The 21,838-nt window shown below is 36.9% G+C and overlaps 1 protein-coding gene across 3 annotated transcripts in view; it reads right to left on the bottom strand.

Annotated features, from left to right (window-relative positions):
- VCAN (versican) overlaps nt 1–21,838 on the bottom strand; it is a 109,659-nt gene that overhangs the window by 50,639 nt on the left and 37,182 nt on the right. For 2 of the 3 annotated variants that reach the window (XM_003261560.4, XM_003261562.4), the window contains exons 6-7: nt 18,058–18,351; nt 8,240–11,197 (exon numbers count right to left, since the gene is read on the bottom strand). In XM_003261560.4, coding sequence (XP_003261608.1) covers nt 8,240–11,197; nt 18,058–18,351 — 3,252 coding nt within the window. The remainder of the gene's footprint in view (nt 1–8,239; nt 11,198–18,057; nt 18,352–21,838) is intronic. The other variant, XM_003261561.4, reaches the window with a different exon arrangement.

The following is a 21,838-nucleotide window of genomic DNA, read 5'->3' as shown; positions in this document are numbered from 1 at the left end:
TCTTTTATTCCTATTGCTCCTCTCACTAGGCATGTCTCTCCCCTTAGCTACGCCCCTCACACACCAAAAAAGTTCTGAGCACTGTCTGGACCTGTGAATACCTTTTTTATTCATTGCACAAATGAACTATCTAAGAGCTCTTAAGAAAGAAGAATGTAATCCCTGTGTAGAGAACTGGGGGTTTCCTTGACAACAACAAACAGACAGCAGGGAATGTCCATCCATTCTGTAAATATGCAAGAAGCTAGGCCCAATACCTGGGGAAATGTATCAAGAATTTGTAAAATGATTTTTATGAGAAAAAAATTAAATTGGTAGTTATCAAAATCACAAGCCCAACTTTCACACCTGAGGAAAAGCAAAAAGCTAATAAATTCTACTCTTAGGTCCTATAGAGCCAATACTATATTTAAATTTTAAGTAATGGCTGCAGCTGCTTCTGATTTGCACCCAAAATGGCACCGCCCAAAAAAACACAACCTATGTCGGGTTCAGATTTTAAGAAGTTATTTCGGTCAAGCAGACACTAAAGTACAATTATACTTGGCTCCTTGCGGCATAAATGATCTTGAATTTTAAGATCATTTGGCTTTTACCTGTTTAGTACAAAACAGTCTATATTTTCCTGTACTTAGAAGTTGGAAATGAAATAATTTTTAAAGCTCACAGGGGATTAATTGGTACTGAGTCATTATTATGTATCCGGCATTGTGCTTGGTGCTTTCTAGTCACTGAAGGAATATTAAATGTGTGAAATGCCTGTCACAGCGACTTGCATGTGGCAATCACTCAAAGATCCCCTTCTTTAAGCAATGTGGTGAGGTTGTAGTATTATTATAAATTTTTAATTAGATAACAACTGAGGCCTGTGGAGGTTAAGTAATTTATACAAGACCAAACGGACTGTAAATACAGTTATCCTTCAGTAGCCATGGGGGATTGGTTCTAGGAGGATACCAAAATCCATGGTACTCAAGTCCTTTTTATAGAATGGCATAGTATTTGCAGGAATCCTACACATACATTCATATTCATGTACTTTAAATCAGGTATTATAAGTAATCATTTAAATTGCTTATAATACCTAATACAATGTAAATGCTGTATAGTTATTATAGTGTGCTGGGTTTTTATTTGTGTTTTTTTATTGTTGTATTGTTCTTTTTTATTGTGCTGCTTTTTTTTTTTTTTTTTCAAATATTCTCTATCCATTTTGGTCAAATCAGAGGATGCAGAATTGTGGATACACAGTGTCTCCTGTAACAATGTTGACAGTGAACCCAGGTCTCTTTCCAAAGGCCCTTTCTACCGCATTAACTGCCTCTTCCATGTATCCTATGAAGCAAACTAACTACATCTCCATGTTGGTTCAGAATATTAACTAGAATGTACTTCAAAAAAATCCACTTCTAACGTGGTTAGTATATTGTAATTACCTGACTGCTGAATAAATTAGAAAAAAAATCTGTATATTACCTGTATATATGTGTGTATATGTGTGTGTCTGTGTGTGTGTGTGTGTGTGTGTGTGTGTGTGTATCTTTGTTTCATAAACCCTGTGATTTGGAGAAAGAGTATGTGTCAAAGCTTAGGAAATACCATTCCATATAATAATAGCCATTTTACCATGTTAAAAATTCTGACAGAGAAATTGAGAAATCCCTGGGTCCACATTGCACATAAGCAAAGGAGAGACTGATTCCAGATTCCCTAACTTAGAGCACCTGCTCTATAATCCTACTGATTCAGTATTCACCTGAATTAAGATGTCATAAACCTTTAAATCACCTTTTAGAGTGTAGGCACTTTTTACAAAGTAGTTTTATGCCATTTAACTTTGTAAGTGTGTAATTCTGAACCATGATACTTCATAGGAATATATTTTGAAAAGGTAAACGTACTTAACCCACAGAACATGCTGTCTTATCAAAACGTATGAATCACTGAAGCTCAGAAAAGTATGACAACACTCCTTCCTCAAGAAGCTGGCAAAGTATCTCTGGTTTTCGTGAGCTGTATTAGTTTCTGTGTGAGGCCTAAGAAGGTATTCAGCTTCTGAAGCAGGCCATGTCTAACAGCGCTGGGATGACATGGCCTCCTTCAGAAGCTGTTTAGAAGCTCTATTTAGAGAAACAGCTGTTTATACTTGGGGCTCCTTAACCCCACTGGTGAGCCTAAGTTGGGAAGCAACTGGTGAATAACTGGCCTCTCATAATTGGATTGTAATCTATCCCTCCAACAGAGACTGGCATAAGTCTCCTCCTTCTCATGAAATATTCTGTAACTTCCTGCTTTTCTTGATTCCTTCCTTTTCTGACCTCACCTATCATTCACAATCTGTCATATCATACTACCTACTGTGTAACTATATGTTTAGTATGACAACTGTATTTGATTGTGTTAATGTTAGCTGGCCAATACGACTTTGGAGCACAGCCTATGGTTTATGTTTCTTTTATGACCACTTTAATATCTGTCAAAGGACTAGACATGCTATAGCTTTACCTGAAGGTAATTTGATTGACTGTGCTCTGCTAGAAGATGGTGTATGGGTCTCTCTCGAGGTAACTGCCAATAAATGCTAAGTGGTATTTGTTTTTGATAATGCCCCTGCCTCAGTGGTAGCTTTGATAATGGCAAATTGTAATTGCAAGTGCCATTTTCACAACAGGCATTGGTTTATTTTAGGAAGAAGATAATAAAGTTCCTTTTAGTTATCAAAGTAACACCTTTTATTGTTAAACCTCAACCTTTGAAGAAAACACTTTCAATTTCTTAACTTTTTCCACAAGGTTAGTGGGTTAGTAAAACTACCCAAAGAAGTGTTAAAATATTGAGATTCTATATGTGTGTGTTTATATGTGCATCTATGTGTTACTATACAAAATATTTCATCTCAAAGGACTTTTTAAAAAGGTAATTGTTGGTCTCTAGTACAGTGTTAAGCTCACTGATAATTTAGAATCATTAAGTTCGTTTATTTTCTTAACACTACAGAAAGGAAAGGAAGACAAACATTCTCTTCCCTTTTATTTGACTAATAGAAGAGGAACTCAATTCTTTTCTAGACTTAGGACAGTCCGTGAGAGATGGGGGAAGCCATTCTAATTCTCTGCAGAAAAATGTGCTTCTCTGACAGAGAGCCACATCTGGAGCTCAGGAAAAGGAACCACGGAGGTGTGCAGGCACCAGACCCATCCACTTTCAGAGATGTGCTCCAAAACTCTGCAGGAAAGAAGCTGCCCAGAACTGCAGAATAACATACTACCAATTTCAGCACACTCTTCTCTTGCTATGTCAGGTATCTGAATAGCATGCATAGTGCCCCATATTAGCAGCAACCAAATGTAAATTATATACTCTTAACAAACCACTAGAATGCCAATGAGAAACCAGTCTTCCCAGAGTTTGCTCTTTCAGGAATTGACAAGACAGGGCAGTACCTAAGCCACTGGGCAAGGGGTTGCTGTTTTCTCTGAGCTCATCAGGGGAGAGAAATCACTTTATGGCAAAAATGCTCCAAAGAGGGCCAGGGCTGCTAGACCCAATACCAAGAATGTCAGACTCAGTGTACCTTCGTTTGCCTATCTGCTTTCCCTAGTTGTCTCACAAATTATCTTTGAGGTTTAAACATGATAATATATAGAAAAAGTGGTCTGAAAGTATTAAGCCCAAAGTGTGAGTTTGATGATGACTTAGTTTTGCACATACATGTGAGACTCTGACATACCACTATATATTACCTTGATGACACATAGGCATCAATAAGATTGAAACAATATTTGTTTAATGTGTTTTATTCAGCACCACGCATAGTGCTATTCAAAGGTAAATGTTAAATGTGTATTATTATAATGAGATAAAGATATAGATAATCAGACGAATTTTTGAAACATTTTGACTTTTAAGAACTTAATTCTCTCAGGAATGAGTAACTGTTTTTGCTGTATTTTGAATTGTCTAGATATCATTCTTTTTCTAGCTGTGTTGTGAGGTACATGTTATTTTAGAAACCACCACAGGAGATGAGGAGGAGGTCTCAAGGGAGTGAGGTTCCCGATGTCCCGCTCAAACACTAACCAACACAGCTACTCTTTGGTCTGTTCGAGATACGGGGGCTCTCAATAGCATTTTGTTTGAAGAAAGGACCCAGATCTTATAATAACAAATCAGAAAGTAATTTTTCTATAATTAAAACGTTCTATAAAATTCTGTAAAAACAGAAAATGAGTGATTTTAAAAAAGTTATATGAGACTATCTTAAACAAACATTACCTTTTAAAAAGTGATGACTTGGCTGGGCGCAGTGGCTCACGCCTGTAATCCCAACACTTTGGGAGGCCAAGGCAGGTGGATCACGAGGTCAGGAGTTCAAGACCAGCCTGGACAAGATGGTGAAACCCTGTCTCTACTAAAAATACAAAAATTTGCCAGGCATGGTGGCGGGCGCCTGTAATCCCAGCTACTCGGGAGGCTAAGGCAGGAGAATCGCTTGAACCCAGGAGGCAGAGATTGCAGTGAGCTGAGATCACCCCACTGTACTCCAGCCTGGGCGACAGAGCAAGACTCTGTCTCAAAAAAAGAAAGTGATGATTCTGCAATCAATGATGTAAATATGGGTATCTGCCCAGATGGCTCCTGCCCTCAGAGCCAACGTTCCTTGTTCTTTATCCTCTCCATAACACCATATTTAGACAATAAGCCTTTAGCTTTTTGTAGATTTCTCAAAATCTAATTAATCTTTAATAGCATTACATTAATAATTTTACCAACATCTTAATCTTTCTATCATTTAATTTAATATTGCTTTGCACCTGCACACATACATTTGGGTAGATATAAATTACAAAACCAGTAGGAAAAAGAACACCTAACAAGACAGCATCAAGCAGGCCTGACACATAATAAGTAGTATATATGAATTTGTTTGTTAAAAAAGGTAATAAGCTGCCTATTTTAAGGTTATAACTATGAGCATTTGCATAATAATGTTGGTATTTAATATTCATACATTTCTAAATTATTCTTTGATTTTAAAATACCTGTTTGTTAGTTTTTAAAAACATTCACAGTTCTGTTCCACTACCTTGTAACATTTCAGATGATTTAGAGGAGTGCTCTTGAAAAAAAAATCTGGAGTTGAAGAAACTCTTCCTACACCTTCAAATTCTGGCCTTCATGCATGTTCACAAAGAAAGCCTTTCAATAATTTTTCAAAATGCAGGTGTGCAAATTACTCCTGAAATAGACAGGAGTAAAGTTTTCAGTATCCCCTGAACCACTGTTAAACACACCCCATTGCATTTTTCAGCTCATAAAACTTTTATGAGCTGAAAAGTTCCTTCAGATTTTTTTAACTGCTAACTACAGTTGCCCTCTAGCAACAGCACCGTAAGTTGCTATTAAGATCCATTTGAGCAAGTATAACATAAGTGTGTCCTGAGTAGCATGTTTTGTTTCAGAGTAGTAAAAAAAAAAAAAAAAAAAAAAAAAAAAAAAAAACAAGATTTATATGACTCGCTGAGTGCAGCAAAAAATTATTGAATGCCTTGGTTTAGAATAGCATGGGTGGTATTTTTGCTTACTTGGATATACAGTATATATAAAGGTGTATTCTATTCCTGTGAATAGATTTATACAAGTTCACACATGCACCAAGGACTTTCCAGTCTGGAAAATTGTGCCTTGATACATAAAAAGGTTGGTTCTCCAGGCACATATGCACTTTTCCTTATTAAGGTATACACCTGCCTTGAAATTCACTAATTGAACATCTGCTTTAGGATTTTCCCTTGCCAAAGCTCAAAATGTTGGAGGATAAAATTTCTCATAGAAAATAAAATAAATAATATTAGTATAGGTGAGCAGTTAGAGGTGAGTAAACTTCATTGTCTTATGAAGACAACAAACTATGCTTTTAGTTAGGGAGAACAGCATATACAGAACACACAAAAATACAGATGATGACAGGTAAGTAGGTAGGTAGTAGGTAGGTAGATAGGTACATAGGTAGGTAGGTAGGAAGGTAGATAGGTAGATACATAATTATTCCACAGATACATCCCCTTCTTGTATACACATATACACACTCCCACATTAGAATTCTGCCTGATGGAAGTAACCAAGTATTACACGGTTTTCTGACCTATTATTATTATTATGCAAAACAAAATTAATTTCAAGGTGGATTATAGTCCCACATTTTAGAAGCAGAAGGAGAAGAAACACCTATATATGTCTCCCAGGTCTAGCTGAATCAAGTCCACAACTCGCTTATAAATATACACCTTTGTATAAATTGTTTCAGGTTTAGCTTACTCAGACCCTCCATTTCCAGTAACCATTTATAACTTAGTTCTTTTTTTCTGATGACTGCCAATTCTTTCAGAGAGATCAAGTTTCACTTTTTCCATTTTGTAATTTGACTATCCTAACTTTAACTGGCAGTTTCCCACTTGGAAGAGTTTCTACATGCAGAACATTTTTACTGGGTTTTATATTATTCAACTCAACTTATTATCTACACTAACAGAGTAATATCAATTGAAAAACAATCTGCAGATCCATTCAAGTATTTTTTGAAATTATGAAACTAAGTGTTGGTAGTCATTTACTTTTTGCTTCCCTTTACTTCTTTTTTGTTTTTCTTTCGCCGTTATATTCCTGTCTCTTTTCCAGCCTTACTAACGCAATCCTCATTCCGACTTCTTGGCAATTCATTTTTTCTTTCCTACACCAGTTCCGAGAGATGGAAAAGGATGTAGAAAAGAGGAAATATGTTATAGTTTCCAAGAAACAATATCATTAGCAAGAAAATCATGATCAAATCCTAGCCTTTTTAAACTGTATTGGGAAGTGGAGATTAATTTTAATACTCTGTGGGTGTGTTCTCTTCTCTACTATTCACTGACAAGCAAAAGCTTTCACACAGAAAATTTTGGAGAGTAGAAACCTATAGAAGCCATGAAGTGCCCACCAACAGCACTACATGCAAACACACTTGACAATAGCGCTACTTGTTTGTTTCCGATAGGTGCACTCCTGAGCACTCTAATGAGGATAGCATCAGTCTTCAGAAAAAATAATACTTGAAAGGGAATATTCCAACAGTAAGAGAGAAACCCTGCTTAAAAAAAAAAATTCTTCTATTCTGTCTTCTCAGAGCCAGGTCAAGAAAAAAATGAATACTTATTCATTTAATTCTTATATGAAAATGAGAATACAGCAAATTAACTAAAATCCATGATCGTAATTTCTAAACTAGAAAGAGACAAACCTGAATTGATTTATTGAACTGCATTTGCTATATATTCTCAACTCAGCTTATCAAATGTAAAAGATGGTGTGGGCTCACCTTTAGACAGCAATAAATCGTATTTGATCATGACAACTGCAAGTATTAATCAATGTAAACAAACAGCTTTTAAGAGTTCTGTCAGAGAGCTAAAATATTTGAGTGGAATAGAAGGCATCACAAATATTCCTAGCGGTAAAACAATTAAATCATAAAATAAACAACATTACAGCCTGGTTTTTAGGAAGCAAGGATAATGAATATATAGCCACCTTCTGAAATTATATTTAACACAATAAACTGTAATACTCCCTACAACTAAGCTAGGTTGTATTTGCTCTAAATAGATAAAACCACAGTAGAATACCCCAAAACAATAGCATAAGAATATGCTGCATTTACATTAAAATAACACTTACATTAGAGACCTATTACCCATCACACAAGTCATATAATAACCTGTAAAATCCTGGAAGAGAAAAACCAAAGCAAACCTTTAAATATCTTTCTGTCAACCTTAGGGATATGCAAAACAATTTTAGCTGTCCACATTGTAAGTACTGAAGGTTAATAGTTAAAGACCAATGGAATGTTAACACAGTCTAGTGCTACATTTGAGTAGTAATGTATGAAAAGACACTGAAATTAAAACACTTTGTTTTGCATGTTCTGAAGTGATGTAACAGTGATGATTTGGTTATATTAGATGACAAAGCAGGGCTTCTTATGACTTTTAACATAAAATTGTATCTAACATTCTTCCACATTGTTTAACGTATTCTTCCAATTCTTGTACAAATATATGAAGCTAAAACATTTATTTTTCACACTCCAGTTATCTTCTAATGGCAGCATTTGGTATGTTGGCTTTTTTTTTTCCCAAAAGTAACTTTCAAGATAAAATGCGGATTGCCTTCAATGCTAGTCTAGAAAGCAAAGACTTACCTGTCTTATTTTCTCTGACCTCAATAATATAAACATTAATGTCAGGGTGAAATTTTGTCCTTGCTGGGGGCTGTGGAGTAGAAAGTGCCTGAGGTCCAAAGGCCTCTTTGTCTTCCACAGTGGGTGGTCTTGTTGGCTGTGTAGCAGGAGGACTTGAAGTCGTGAAATACTCTCTATCAATATCGGTTTCTGTTTCCTTAGCTACAATATCTTCAACGGTAGTGGGAGGAACATGAGATGTTGATTCTCCAATGATTACCATGTCACTGGTTGTTTCTTCACCAGGTTCCCTGTCGATGAGAGGTGGTTTCTTAGTGATCATGGAAGATGGCTTGAATGCTGAAGTTGTGTGAAGTCTGGCTACTGAACTGAAGGCGGTGGTAATATCACTTGGAACTGTGACTTTGATTGTTGAAAATTCTATGAGTTCTGTGGCTTTGGGTTTTTCAAATAATCCTGAGCCTAAACCAACATCCTCTAGGGATGTTTTCTCAGTAGTGGTTTCTTCCATAAGCTGGGTAACGTGGGTACTAAAAGGACTCAATGATGTAAATCCTGTTGTACTACTACCTTCTGTTTCATATTTTTGTTCAGGCCCTGGACTTAAAGATACTTTTGGCCCAATGCGTGGTGTTAGTGTTACCACTTCATCTGTTTTCACTTTGTGCTCAGTTATAGCACCTGGTGGATAAGATACACTGTGATCAATTTTTCCAACTGGAGTTGTTTCTAAAACTGGGACCCTCTCAGAACCTGTCAACAATTCATCTTCAGAGACTGTATATGCTGATCCATCGCCCTCTTGTTCATCCAGTGGTGTTACTGCCTCCTTGGGAGTCCAAGCTGTAGAACTGAGAGTAGGAACTGGCTTCTCTGCAGTCTGTTCTTTCCAAGGGAATTCTTCCTGAGTTGTTCCCTCTGTGATTTTTGTTGTTCTCATAGTTTCCGGAGAAATAGTCACTTCAAGGTGAGTCTGATCAATGACAAGTATGTCTTGAGAGGGTTCACCTAGAACTTCATCTTCTGATGGAACAGAAGGCACTAACACTCCCCAGTCTGTCTTGGGAATTACAGAAAGAGGAATGGTATGGGAAGAGTCTACATAAGTAGTAGGCTCTTGGGTGCTACTATAACTAACAAATGCTAATCCTTCCACCTCTGAAGTGTGTGCAAATTGGGCAACAGTAGATACTGGCTTAGAGAGGTCCACATCTTCTACTTCACCCAAAGCACTTCCTTCCATGGTTACATAAACTTGGCCTTCAGTGCTTGTGATAGGTGGAACTTTTTCTTCAGTTGTAGAATCTCTCAAGGTTGACTTTTCTGCAATACCAATTGATGTAGTTGGCTGAAATCTAATTGTGAATTTTCCATGGGCTGCGATGTCTTCATCAGTAACCTCCTCTAACTGCTTTTGAATACTATCTGGAATAAGAGTAAACTCATCTGCTCCATCTTCAGTGAAACTTGGGGTTTCTTTATCCTTTCCATTCATCCCCACAGTTGTGAGTAAGGCAGGGGGCAATTTTGAAGAGGCTGAAGGTTCTGTAGACTCTAAAGGCTTGGATGTTGTATTATCTTCATCCCATGACCATTTTGATACAGTGGCCGCTTCAACACTTAAAGTACCATGGGCCAAAAGCACTGTTGTAATATTTTCATCATATTTTGTAGTACCTGGAGTTGCTGTAAAGTCTTCCTCCACATCTCTTACTTCTGTTGGCTCTGCACTTAACTTTGTTGTCAATGTTGGGAAATCAAAAGACTTGGTCATTTCCACAGAAGACTCTGTAACATGAATTGGCTCTGAGGGAGATGTAGAGAGTTTCATCCCAGAGAAGAATTCTTCCTCTGTTTTTCCCATAAATGAACTTTTAGTGATCTCTTCTTGTATTTCATCTGTATAAGTATCTGTTCTCATCTCTGGTATTAGTGTTTCTGTTCTTTCTCTTCTATGTGTCATTTCTGTTTGTAGAGAAGGATAAATAACTGTGGAAACTCCCTCTACTAATATTTTATCACCAGAATAAGGAAACAATTCTATTTCTGTATGATGCTGTGGTGGAAAAGGTGTAGTAGACAGATATTTGCCAAGAAAATCTTCCGTTATCCTACCACTAGTTTGTCTCTCTTCCCAGTCGTCCATGGATGATCCATTTTTGTCAGGCATAATTAAAGGTGAAACAGTTGTGGATGCTGAGACTGACTCCAAGTCCTCTAACTGAGTGTGGATAGTGTCTTCTGAAGTCTTTGACACTGTAATGACTTCAGGCATTTGGTCAAAGATCAAGGTGCTCTCATCAGATCCAACTGTAAGTGTTCTGTCTTCATCATCCTCTTCTCCCAAGGTGAATCCATAGTGACCTGTGGTTACCAATTCAGAAACAGTGCTTACCGTTTTCTTTTCAGTTTTGGATTCCAGGGTCATTCTTGCAGTTACCAATGGTGTTTCAGTTACAGGGAATTCCTTGGAAGGAATGTGCTTTAAGATTTCCATAGATGTTACCAAAGGACCCACTTCTATTTGTTCAATCTGTGTAACCGATTCTTGTGTTTGTGTATCTTCCACGATACCATCCCATGAATCGGTAGCATAATGAGAGACGCCAGTTGTACTTTGGAGCACTTCTTCCTTAATTTCTGATATGTCTAGCTTTCCAAGAGGTCCTGAAGCAGAAGGTGAGTAGTCGTCCATATCCCAAGGCTTCTTGGTACTGCCAGTAGGTGTGGGTAATTTGGTGGCTAAACTATCTGTGACAGCCTGAGGTTGGACTGTGGCTTTCTGTTCAAAATTGACAATATTTCCCACAGGAGGGAACTCTGTTGGAATGACAGGTAATTCATCAACTAAAGGGATGACTGGTGTAGTTCTATCAGAAACCATTTGTGGTTCTTTGGATAAACTGGGTGATGCAGTTTCTGCGAGGATACTCAAATCGATGGTTGTAGCCTCTTTAGCTAGAAAAATAATTTCAAAGAGTTGATTAGACAAGTCACTAATAAAAAGTTGTATGCCCAGTGTTTCTTAAGTGCTCCTGAGTATTTTGTAGGGAGTATTTTTGGGTGACCCAGAAATGTTCTGTGATGGAGAAGAGTCTTAAAACTATACTTGAATTAACCCAAGGACAGATAATTGAACACTTAATAGTCATAAATTGATCAGTTGTTTTACGTTATAAGGGTTATCACTGCTTTTACCTAAAAGTATGCATGACTGTTACCAGTTAAGGAAAATTAATATTATGTAGTTTTAAGATAAGGAAAAGCTCCCAAAAATATAAATGCAGATTTTAGATACAGTAGATTGTTTATTTACCAGAAACTGTTACAGTGTCAACTTGAAGCCTTGCAGGAGAATTTAGTACTATTCTTCTGGAGGCTTCTGTACCCTGTCTCTAGCTTTCTCCACATGCTCCCTTCTTTTCAAGTTGCTGTGTATTATCTCAGGGGAGAGGGTGTGTCTCAGATTGCAAAACAACAAAAAAGCCACATCGAATGTATCCAAGTTGCACATAAACCATTACATTGTCCATAATGTGGAGACTTTCATAAAAAACAGGATATTAAAACTTTTTAATACCACTCTTCACTTGATCCCAGGTGTTGGACATTTGTCTTCACCCTTCTTTCAACTTCATGGTGTAGATTTGTTTCTAATAAATTATAAAATGTGCCTGGCAGAGGCTGGTTGGCATTTGTTGTAGTTCTACATTTTGTTCTATGTTCTACACACTCTGTTTGTATCTCCTAAAGATCTTGTTTCCAGGCTTACTTTAGCCTGAAACACAAATGTAGAACAGGAAGTAAAGTACCCACATAATGTATTTTAGGTCTGTAATTACAAATCACTGGGAACAACCCTAAGCATCAGAAAGAACAGGCTCAGGCAATATAAAGTAACCTGTCATCATAAAATGCTGCATTATAATGTCTCCAGATTTACAGAGAATGGCCTGGCCTGTTTAAAGAAATTTAAATTGTGTATAAAAGCAACAGTTTGTAAACAAGATTCTTTCTCAACACAGGGAAAAGGCAGCAGCCTACTATATAATGATTGTTTTTTTAAAATAAAAAAAAAATCAATACTTTTAAAAATAAAAAACTATTAATAGTTGCCACTGAATTCAAAAGAACTGTCCTGAAGAAACCTGTAGTTATCGTTTTGCTACATCCTATAGGACTTAAAGCTAGTTTTATGATTAAATGCTTGTTTGCCCTGAAAAGAAGTATAATAGCCATAGTATCTATAGTATCTTTAGTATCTTCTTTTTTACTTCTACTAATTCCAGAACAGGAGCCCTCAAAAAACAAAACAGGCTACCTTTTAGCTCCATTTGCTCTGTAAAAACGTAATCATAAAATGATATGATTTTACTGTAAATCAGACTAGGGCTACAACAGGTTCCTTGTTTTTTGTCTGGCACGAGCTGTTATTAGTTGTGGTCACTCCCCAGACCATTTTAAAGCTCAGCTTCACTGATTTTATCATGAACATTTGATGGCTATTTACATTATGATACATTTAAATATTCTTTAAAGTCTGTCATTATTTATCTTTCTAATATTAAAACAAAACTAAACCAAAAAAGAGTTGGAGTTTAAAAACATTAAATAACCTTTTCCTCCCCTTTTTAAAGTAAAGCTTTTTCTACGTTCATTTCCTGGAAGAAGCGTTGTTCTATTTTGATTGACATGAACAACTTAAAAACCCAAAATGTGGATGACTATTTTAATTCAATTTTCTATCCTCTGAAATTCCATAACCATTACTTCACTTAACTGCCAAATTTCATGTTTGTCTTATAACTGCATTCTTTTGGGAAATAGTAAAAAGATACATACAGAAAAAGTTCCCATGGAAACATAATATAAATACTTAGCAAACAGCATATTAGAGAAAATTTAATCATATTATTATTAATAACAACAAAAAAGCTAAATTTACTTTTTCCCTCTGAGTATTTCCTTGGCTGATGAAATTAACTTGGAAACAGGTACAATTGCATTACGGCCAAAGGGGCCGTGAATCCAGGCTTCCTACGTTCCAATCCAAGCTCTCTGCTAGCAACTTTCTACAATGCTATGAAAATATGTTTATAGTGTTTTAAAAATTGACTCATATTTTTAAAACTAAATAACTGGATTTCATTGTCAATTATTACTATGGAGTTTGCTGTTGCATTCCTTCCTCTAGTCCTGCTGTGCAATAAAGTGGTAGCAATATGTCCTAGAGAATGTGTTCTAGAAAGCCAGCATTTATGTGACTTTGTTTCCAAAAACAAAGGTTTTCAATAATTTTAGAGCCCTATTTAAAAAAAGAAAAGGTCTGCTTATAATTAAGTTAATTAATTCTACTACTTGGAATGGAAAACCTCAGACTTCCTTTTCAGTTTGGGTGGCTTTTTCATCAGCTTAACAGCTGATTTTGATCACAAGTCAGTGTATCTGAGGATTTGTGCCATTTGTTTCAGCCATTCCACAAAAGGAAATAATTTTATAAAGCACAATATCTACAAAGAGATATTTTAAGAATAAATACCACTGTATTCTGATGACTACTGTAAAGGTAAAAACAATTCCAGATTATTCTAACAATGTCCTTCCAATAGGTGCATTCACATGGAGAAGTTTTGGTTCTAGAAAACTACCAGTATTCCTTCAACTTTATTATTGAGGAAGCCAACATAAATCAACACGATTCTTTTCCCACAAAAGTTCCTTTCCAACCTTTGCAGCTGTCTGCCCACAGATGTTTCACATCACTGTACTTATGGCATTTTTGTCCTATGGGCCATCTTCTCTGCTTCTGTTGCGAGACATGAGACAGATTTTCCTAATAAAACTTAAAACCCCTATTAGCAGCATGATAGTCAATTTAACTTATTCCCATGCCCTCTACATTATTGAGAAATGACTAATTTTAACTTGGTTCTTCTATATTAAATTTGTTATACATAACTCAATGTAAACATGGTTAGAAACCTGTAAAGATTGGAGCAGTGGAATTACAATTCAAACTATATATATATATATAGTTTGAATTGTAATTATATATAATTTATATATATATAAAATTTATATATATATATATAAATTTTTTTTTTTTTTTTTGAGACAGAGTCTCGCTCTGTCACCCAGGCTGGAGTGCAGTGGCACAATCTCGTCTCACTGCAAGCTCCACCTCCCGGGTTCACGCCATTCTCCTGCCTCAGCCTCCTGACTGGGACTACAGGCTGTTAGGGTTAGGGTTAGGGTTTGGGTTAGGGACTGGGACTACAGGTGCCCGCCACCACGCCCAGCTAATTTTTTGTATTTTTAGTAGAGACGGGGTTTCACCGTGTTAGCCAGGATGGTCTCGATCTCCTGACCTCGTGATCCACCCACCTTGGCCTCCCAAAGTGCTGGGATTACAAGCGTGAGCCACCGCGACTGGCCAATTCAAACTATCTTTTTAAAGTTATATGAATGATGGAATGCTAACAAATTCAAATTCAATAAACAGGAAACATTTGTAATATACCAATTGGGGAAAGGTTAGTTTTGGCACATGTGGTCAGATTATGAACTAGGGCACACACAAAAAAGATAATGAACTAACCAAAGGTTAGAAGGGCAGGCAAATTTTAACAGTGAATGAGTATATAAGATAGGATAGAAAGTGGTGGGAATTAATTTAGCCTTCTCTGGACCACCATTTTGATTTCCAAACTTAATCGTAAATAGAAGAATGTGCAAAGCAATGATGAAACTTCAAAGCAAGAACATATCAATGATTAGAAATTTGGAGATTGAAACTGTAAAACAAGAAAACTGTTTCAGTTGGAGAAGATGCTGAGGGATAAATAAACAATTGTGATCAACAATAGAAAGGGCTGTTATTCAGATTTTGGTCTCCAACTCAAAAATGAAAACATGGGTTCAAATTCAAATGCAAAGTACTTAATTAGAAAAATTATCTGAGAGTGAAGGTCATGGAATATTAGAATGAGTTTTCTAGGAAACATGTTCCATCTCCCTCTCTTGGAGATAATAACATTCTGTGAGAGATTATCATGAGTTTTGAATGGTTTTGATTCACTTATGTCTGGGGACGTATGAAACGATCTTTCAAAGCCTTGTATAACTCTCCAGCTTTCACAGAACTTGCTAAATTCTGAAGTAAAAAACATAAATATGCAAAATTATTTAATCATTAAGAGAAGATATACAGGAAAACTTTATCGTACAATGAAAGACATTACTTTGCCTACTTTTCAAATTTATTTGAAAAGAATAAAGCCTAATTTTATATTTTCTATCTGTCGTTGTGAATGTTTTAGCCAGTGACTTTGTGAGGCAAAGGGAATTAAAGCAAAGTAAGATTTGGCATTGTTCATTCACCAAGTGACTTAGAAAACACTTTCTACGTTTGGTAGAAGCAAACAAGAAAACTATGGGTATATTTCTAAATTCCTTTACAAAACCAGCCAGCTGTATATCTCTGAAATCACTTTTGGAACTGTAGCTGAGGCCATGACTCTTATGAATTTTACCCTACAGAATTTAGTCACTACTTGACTATGTGGTAAAGGTGGACATCAATTAAGTCATTTTGAAAATATTTTTCAAATTCTTTAAAAATATATACTAGGCCAGGAGCAGTGGCTCACTCCTGTAATCCCAGCACTTTGGGAGGCCGAAATGGGTGGATCACCTGAGGTCAGGAGTTCTAGACCAACCTGACCAACATGGTGAAACCCCATCTCTACTAAAAACACAAAATTAGCTGGGCATGGTGGTGCATGCCTGTAATCCCAGCTACTTGGGTGGCTGAGGCAGAAGAATCACTTGAACCTGGGAGGTGGAGATTACAGTGAGCTGAGATGGCACCACTGCACTCCAGCCTGGGTAACAAGAGCGAAATTCCGTCTCAAAAAAAAAGAAAAAAAAAATATATATATATATATAAAATTTTGAAAAATAAATTACAAATTTTGGAAAACTATTGGCATTGTCTGTGGTTTAAGAAAGGCTTCTATATGGCTAAACTCTTTTAACCTTCTATGCGCTGAATGAATTCTGAATATAATAACGTCTTAAGTAGGAAAAAAATAAGAATCTAGCCACATGCTTTGGTGGGAAAAAAGGCAAAATACGAATCCATTATATTTACAAGTTACGTACATGTAAATGAATTAGATAAAAGTGAATATAAACTTTTAAACATTTTTTGAATTTTGTGCAGATTTTGGTTACTCTATTTAAACATAAGTACCTTGTTATTTCATGTGTATTTTTCAATTAAATAAATAATTTAAAACACATCAGGATGAATTCTTTAATAATAATCTTTGTGACTATAGACAGGCTTTGATTTAAATTTTACCCACAGAGAGACGAAAAATGTTTTTTAAAAGTTTTCCAGTGCCAGTTTTATTAATGAAGCACAAGAAAATATCAAACAAGGAAGTCAGGCTGGATAATTCTACTCCTTCCCTAATTTAACCTCTCCAACGCCTTCCCCACAGCATACCAATCTGATTTTGCTCCTTAATTACGTCAGTCACGTAATGTAAAACTGATTTTAGAGCCTGAAGTAATTGAAAAATCATTGTTGTGACAATGCAGCTTAAATGAATGTACATCTGTATACTTTTAGAGATAAGGTTTCTATGATTGTTGTTTTCCTGAAAATGATTAAGGAAGAATTCTGTTGTTTCAGGGCCTGAGAACAAAAGGTAGCATTTTCTACAGCCTTTATGGAGCGACCAGCTTGTAGCAAGCTAATACACAACACATGGCTTTAACACTCAGAAAGTTGAGTCTAAGGGAGGAGATCTGAGCAGAGGCTTCTTAGCTAGGAGATAAAAGTGTGAAAACAAACCTTTTGGTTGCATTAACATCCATTCTACTGACTACTTAGAACATCACAGTCTGTGTCTTTTTGGTTGCTTAAAAATGCCTGTGTATTTCACTCTAGAAATCAATTATATAATAAGCTAGTACATTTTGTACTCATTTTAGTGACATATTGCTATAACAAGATACATTGGAAATTTAGTCAAAATTGTTTACAAATTTGTTTCAACATAACCTAACTCTGTCTTGGATATACCCAAGGTCACCAAAATTCTGGAAGATCTTTGTTTAGCTAGCATAGTATAGATGGTTCAGTAAATATTCCAATGAGATGCTAGATTACTTGCTCGTTTAATTTGCATTCTACAATTACAATACTATATCATATGACTACTACTGCTAAAATTATTTGAGGACATCTGGAAAATTAAAATAATTATATCATGAATGTTGAGAAACGTTATTTAAAAAAACAATGGTTCGTTTTTAGTTATGACTTGAACATTTTGAGTATCCATGTCAGCTTCAAATACTCACCTGTAATTACTGAAATTTAAATTCTTTGCCATCTCAAAGAAAGAGAGTGATACCGAAGACAAAATAAACAATCTTCAGGATTTAACTCAGCCTCAGGTGGCCTCGGCATTGTAGCACCAATAAGCAAATTCCAAAATTTAAGGACTGCAATTAATGTAAAATACTTAGTAATACGCTCTGTGACTCTGGACACAACAGAGCACAGTTAAAGCTTAACCTGATATTTCCTCACCCCTCTAAAAATCCATTTGTCAAAATTCCTGTGGTTTTAACCATAGCACTGCTGTTCAGTTTGCTTGCTTTTGAAAAATCACTGAACTGTTTCCATTCCATGCACACACTGCAAGACATGGAATCCATTCCAACGGCTAGTTGAACATCAATGCATGCTTCGAAGCATTTTTTTTAAATCTGTAATTTTTAAAAAGGTATCAAACACTTACGTTTAAAGCAGTAGGCATCAAATCTGCTATCAGGGGGAGGGAAGCCTGTCTGGTTCTCAAAACGATACAGGGTTCTCACCCCAAGTAGACCACCTCCACACTGGGCCCTGGCCACAGTCACAGGGTGGCGCACGCTGGCATCCGACAGCCACCCGTAATCGCACTGGTCAAAGCCGTTCCTCCACGCCGCCTGGAGTTCCCCCACTGTTGCCAGCCTGGCGTCCTGGTTTTCACACTCTTTTGCAGCCTCCTCGAAGGTGAATTTACTGGGGACAGTGAGGTGGAACACATCACCTGGAAAAAGAAGAGGGGAAAAAGAGCCCAAAGTTTTATTTTTCACTCCTTTCCTGTTGGATAAATATGGCGGGGGAGGAATTGGAGGAGCACGTAATACGTTTTTCATGGCAAGGTAGCAGCTTCTGATACTTTAAAGCAGAAAAGATAATGGTGACTTAGCTTCGTTATAATTATGAATACATAATCATAAATAACACATACCACAGAAGTTTTATTCTATACGTGTGTGTGTGTGTGTGTGTGTGTGTGTGTGTGTACATTGGCCATAGAATCAGTCGTTTGATAACATTTTATAATTCTTTAAAATGAACAAATCCTTCTGAGTGATTCTTTAGATTACTATCCAGGATTTTTTTTTTTTTTTTTTTTTTTTTTTTAAGGAAAAAGCCTGCTATGTGCTTCCTAACATTGCATGTTGGAAGGGAAAACTTGCATTGAACTGCCACCACGGTTATTCCACTTTGTTTATCCTAAAATCAAATACTAATTCTCTGGCCTTCCTTCTCATTTATAACTACCGACAAAATGAATTAACGCCATTGAATAAAAAAAAAAAAATAAGAAAACCTCCAGAAATGTGAAGATGGGAAGGGCTCCGAGTGGTATGGAATTCTACTTCCTGCCTTCCCGTACCAGGCACAGGGCTGTCATGGTGGTTACGAAGGTCGCGGTCTGCACAGGAACACCGGGCCCAGTGTGTAGGGAAGGCCTGGGTCGCCTCCCACTCAGCCAGCCAAAGGAACTCCAGCCTCTTTGGATAAAGCCTTTGTTTTACTTGCTCTGTGCAGAGGGAGCACTTTTTGCTAATTCTTACAAAGACACCCCAAGTGCTAGCAGGGGCTTTAACTAGGTTCAAGAGACTTTTTTTTTTTTTTAGGAGAATCGCTTGAACCCGGGAGGCAGAGGTTGCGGTGAGCCGAGATCGCACCACCGCACTCCAGCCTGGGCGACAGAGCGAGACTCCGCCTCAAACAAAAAAAAAAGAGAAAAGACTCCCCCCACACCCCGTCCACTCGGGCCCCAGATGGAGTCTCAGTAGCCCAGGCTGCAATGCAGTGGCACCATCTGGGCTCACTGCAACCTACACCTCCCGGGTTCAAGCGATTCTCCTGCCTCAGCCTCCCAAGTAGCTGGGATTACAGGCGCCTGCCACCACGCCCAGCTACTTTTTGTATTTTTAGTAGAGACGGGGTTTTGCCATGCTGGCCAGGCTGGCCTCAAACTCCTGACCTCGTGATCCACCCGCCTCAGCCTCCCAAAGTGGTGAGATTGGTTAAAGAGATTTTTAAATTTGCTGATTGATTAACAAGAAAAGGCTGGACAGTTGCTTTGTTTATTACCAAGTCTCATTAGCAGAGTGTATATTCGTTATCATTTAACACGTTACAATGAAAGATTCTGGAAATTTTAGAGTTTGTTAAGTTGGAATTTTACTTAGCTAACTAACATAACAGTTTGCTGAAATAAATTCCACGCAAATTAAATTATGTTTTTCACATGTGAGCAAAAGTATCTAAAGACAGAGGCAGAATTAGAGAATACCTAAGCCAATATCGCAGGCAGGAGGAGAAATGAAAACTGAAATAGAAAGTTAAAATGTTGATAGCCCACTGTTGTAGCTGAGAGTCCTGTTTCCATCTCACTGAGGCTGATCTCTGATTCTATGATATATTAGACAACTGGGATCCAAAGAGCTGTCATGATTTGGAACTTCACCTGACTAAATCCAGATGTAACAAGCAATTGTTTAAAATGAATAGTGCTATTACTTTCTCTGAGTGGGTGATAGCACTATAAAACAAGAAAAATTAGTCATGGGGAAAATGGCCAAAGCACACATATCGGCTTTTCTCACTATATGTATCTAAAATTGCTATTGAGGAAAGTAGGCCAAATTTCAATGAGAGCTATTTGAAGAAGGGAGAGATAAATTACTTCACCTGACTGAAAGAAGGGGTAGAAGTGGACATAGCTTTTTATTCTTAATTATCTAGTCTGGCAAAAGACAATAATCTCAAATACAACAATACACTCTAAGAAAAAGTTCCCCCTCCCAGCTCTCACAATGTCTCCCTTCCTAATAAATTTTAAAAGCATAAGGGTCACAGGGCCAGTTACATAGTATGTATTCAATAAGATTTGTTAAACAAATGGCACTTCAAGTTCTTGTTAAGAAGCTAGGTCTCTTTTTTCCCCCTATCCTTCCCAACAGCGCATTAAATAAAGCTAACTCTGCTACAAAGCTTTGGAGGGATGGCTGCTGCCTGAAACAGGCATTTTATCTCACAATAGACTTGGCTCAAAGCAACATGGAGAAAGGCAGACAGAGAAATTACGTCACCCTGAACAGCCTCCTTCACCTCAGAATAACACTTGCCTGAGGCCTGAAAGGGCTGCAAGTGTAAAGAAGGCAGTGTGCCAATAGTTTTCCCTGAGAGGTAGAACCCTTGGACTTGTTACTACAGCTGGAATATTAGTTGTGTTGCCTTAGTTTCCTGCATTTCCTGAGATACTCCTACCTTGAGGCAAAATTGCCATTCTTCTTAAGTAACAAGTGTGACCAGCCAACCACAGCAGGGCAAAGAAATATAATTAATTGAGTAAAACTCTGCTTCTCCAACTACACTGTTAGTCTATGTATTGAGGAACATCAACTTTTCCAAGGAAGACCAGACCAAAGGGCTAATGAGGAAAAAATGGCAGCATGATTTCATGGGTAGCTGGTTTCCTGATTTTAAACAGCAAACATGTTTGCAGTATTAAAAGAAAGAAAGGCTTCAGTTGGTGCTGGCCTGTTACAAAGAGAATTCTCTTATTAGTAGTAAATCAGTTCAGACCTACTTATAGAACTTTTCATGTAGGAACTCTTGTTAAATCGGACTTTATATCAGAATATCAATTATTTAATTCACTTGTTTGAAGTATACAATTTTCATTTATTTGTTTGATACCCATAGAATGATCATTTTACTACTTTGATTAAATTCTGTTATCCCCAATGCCATTTCTTTTTCTTTCTTTTCAAAAAAGATGGAGTCTTGCTAAATTGTCCAGGCAGGAGTGCAGTGGCTATTCACAGGCATCATCATAGCACACTCTGTCCTCAACTTCCTTGCCTCCAGCAATCCTCCTTGCCTCAGCTTCCTGAGTAGCTGGGACTACAGGCAGGCACCACTGTGCCCAACTTATCCTTTTCAATTATGTGTAGAAATTTTTCGAACTTTCCAAATAAAATTTTTATAAAACATATTGCAAGAAACATTACCATTGGGTTTCTTGTAATTCAGATGAAAAAAAGGAAGATTTAACCAGAGGAGTTTACTTTAAGATGAGGATTAAAAGAATTAATCTGTTAAGATAATGTGCAGTCAGTTATTTTATTCAGCAATAATTATTTTATTTCAGCATAATGAGAAAAGGAAAAAAATTACTTAAATTCTGTTTGAAACAACAACTATTTAAGCCTTCCTAAATCATAATTGTT

This window comes from Nomascus leucogenys, chromosome 2 (assembly GCF_006542625.1).
Source record: "Nomascus leucogenys isolate Asia chromosome 2, Asia_NLE_v1, whole genome shotgun sequence".
NCBI classification, from domain to species: domain Eukaryota; kingdom Metazoa; phylum Chordata; class Mammalia; order Primates; family Hylobatidae; genus Nomascus; species Nomascus leucogenys.
Note: the sequence above shows the minus strand (reverse complement) of the source record. Positions and strands in the feature narration are given on the sequence as shown.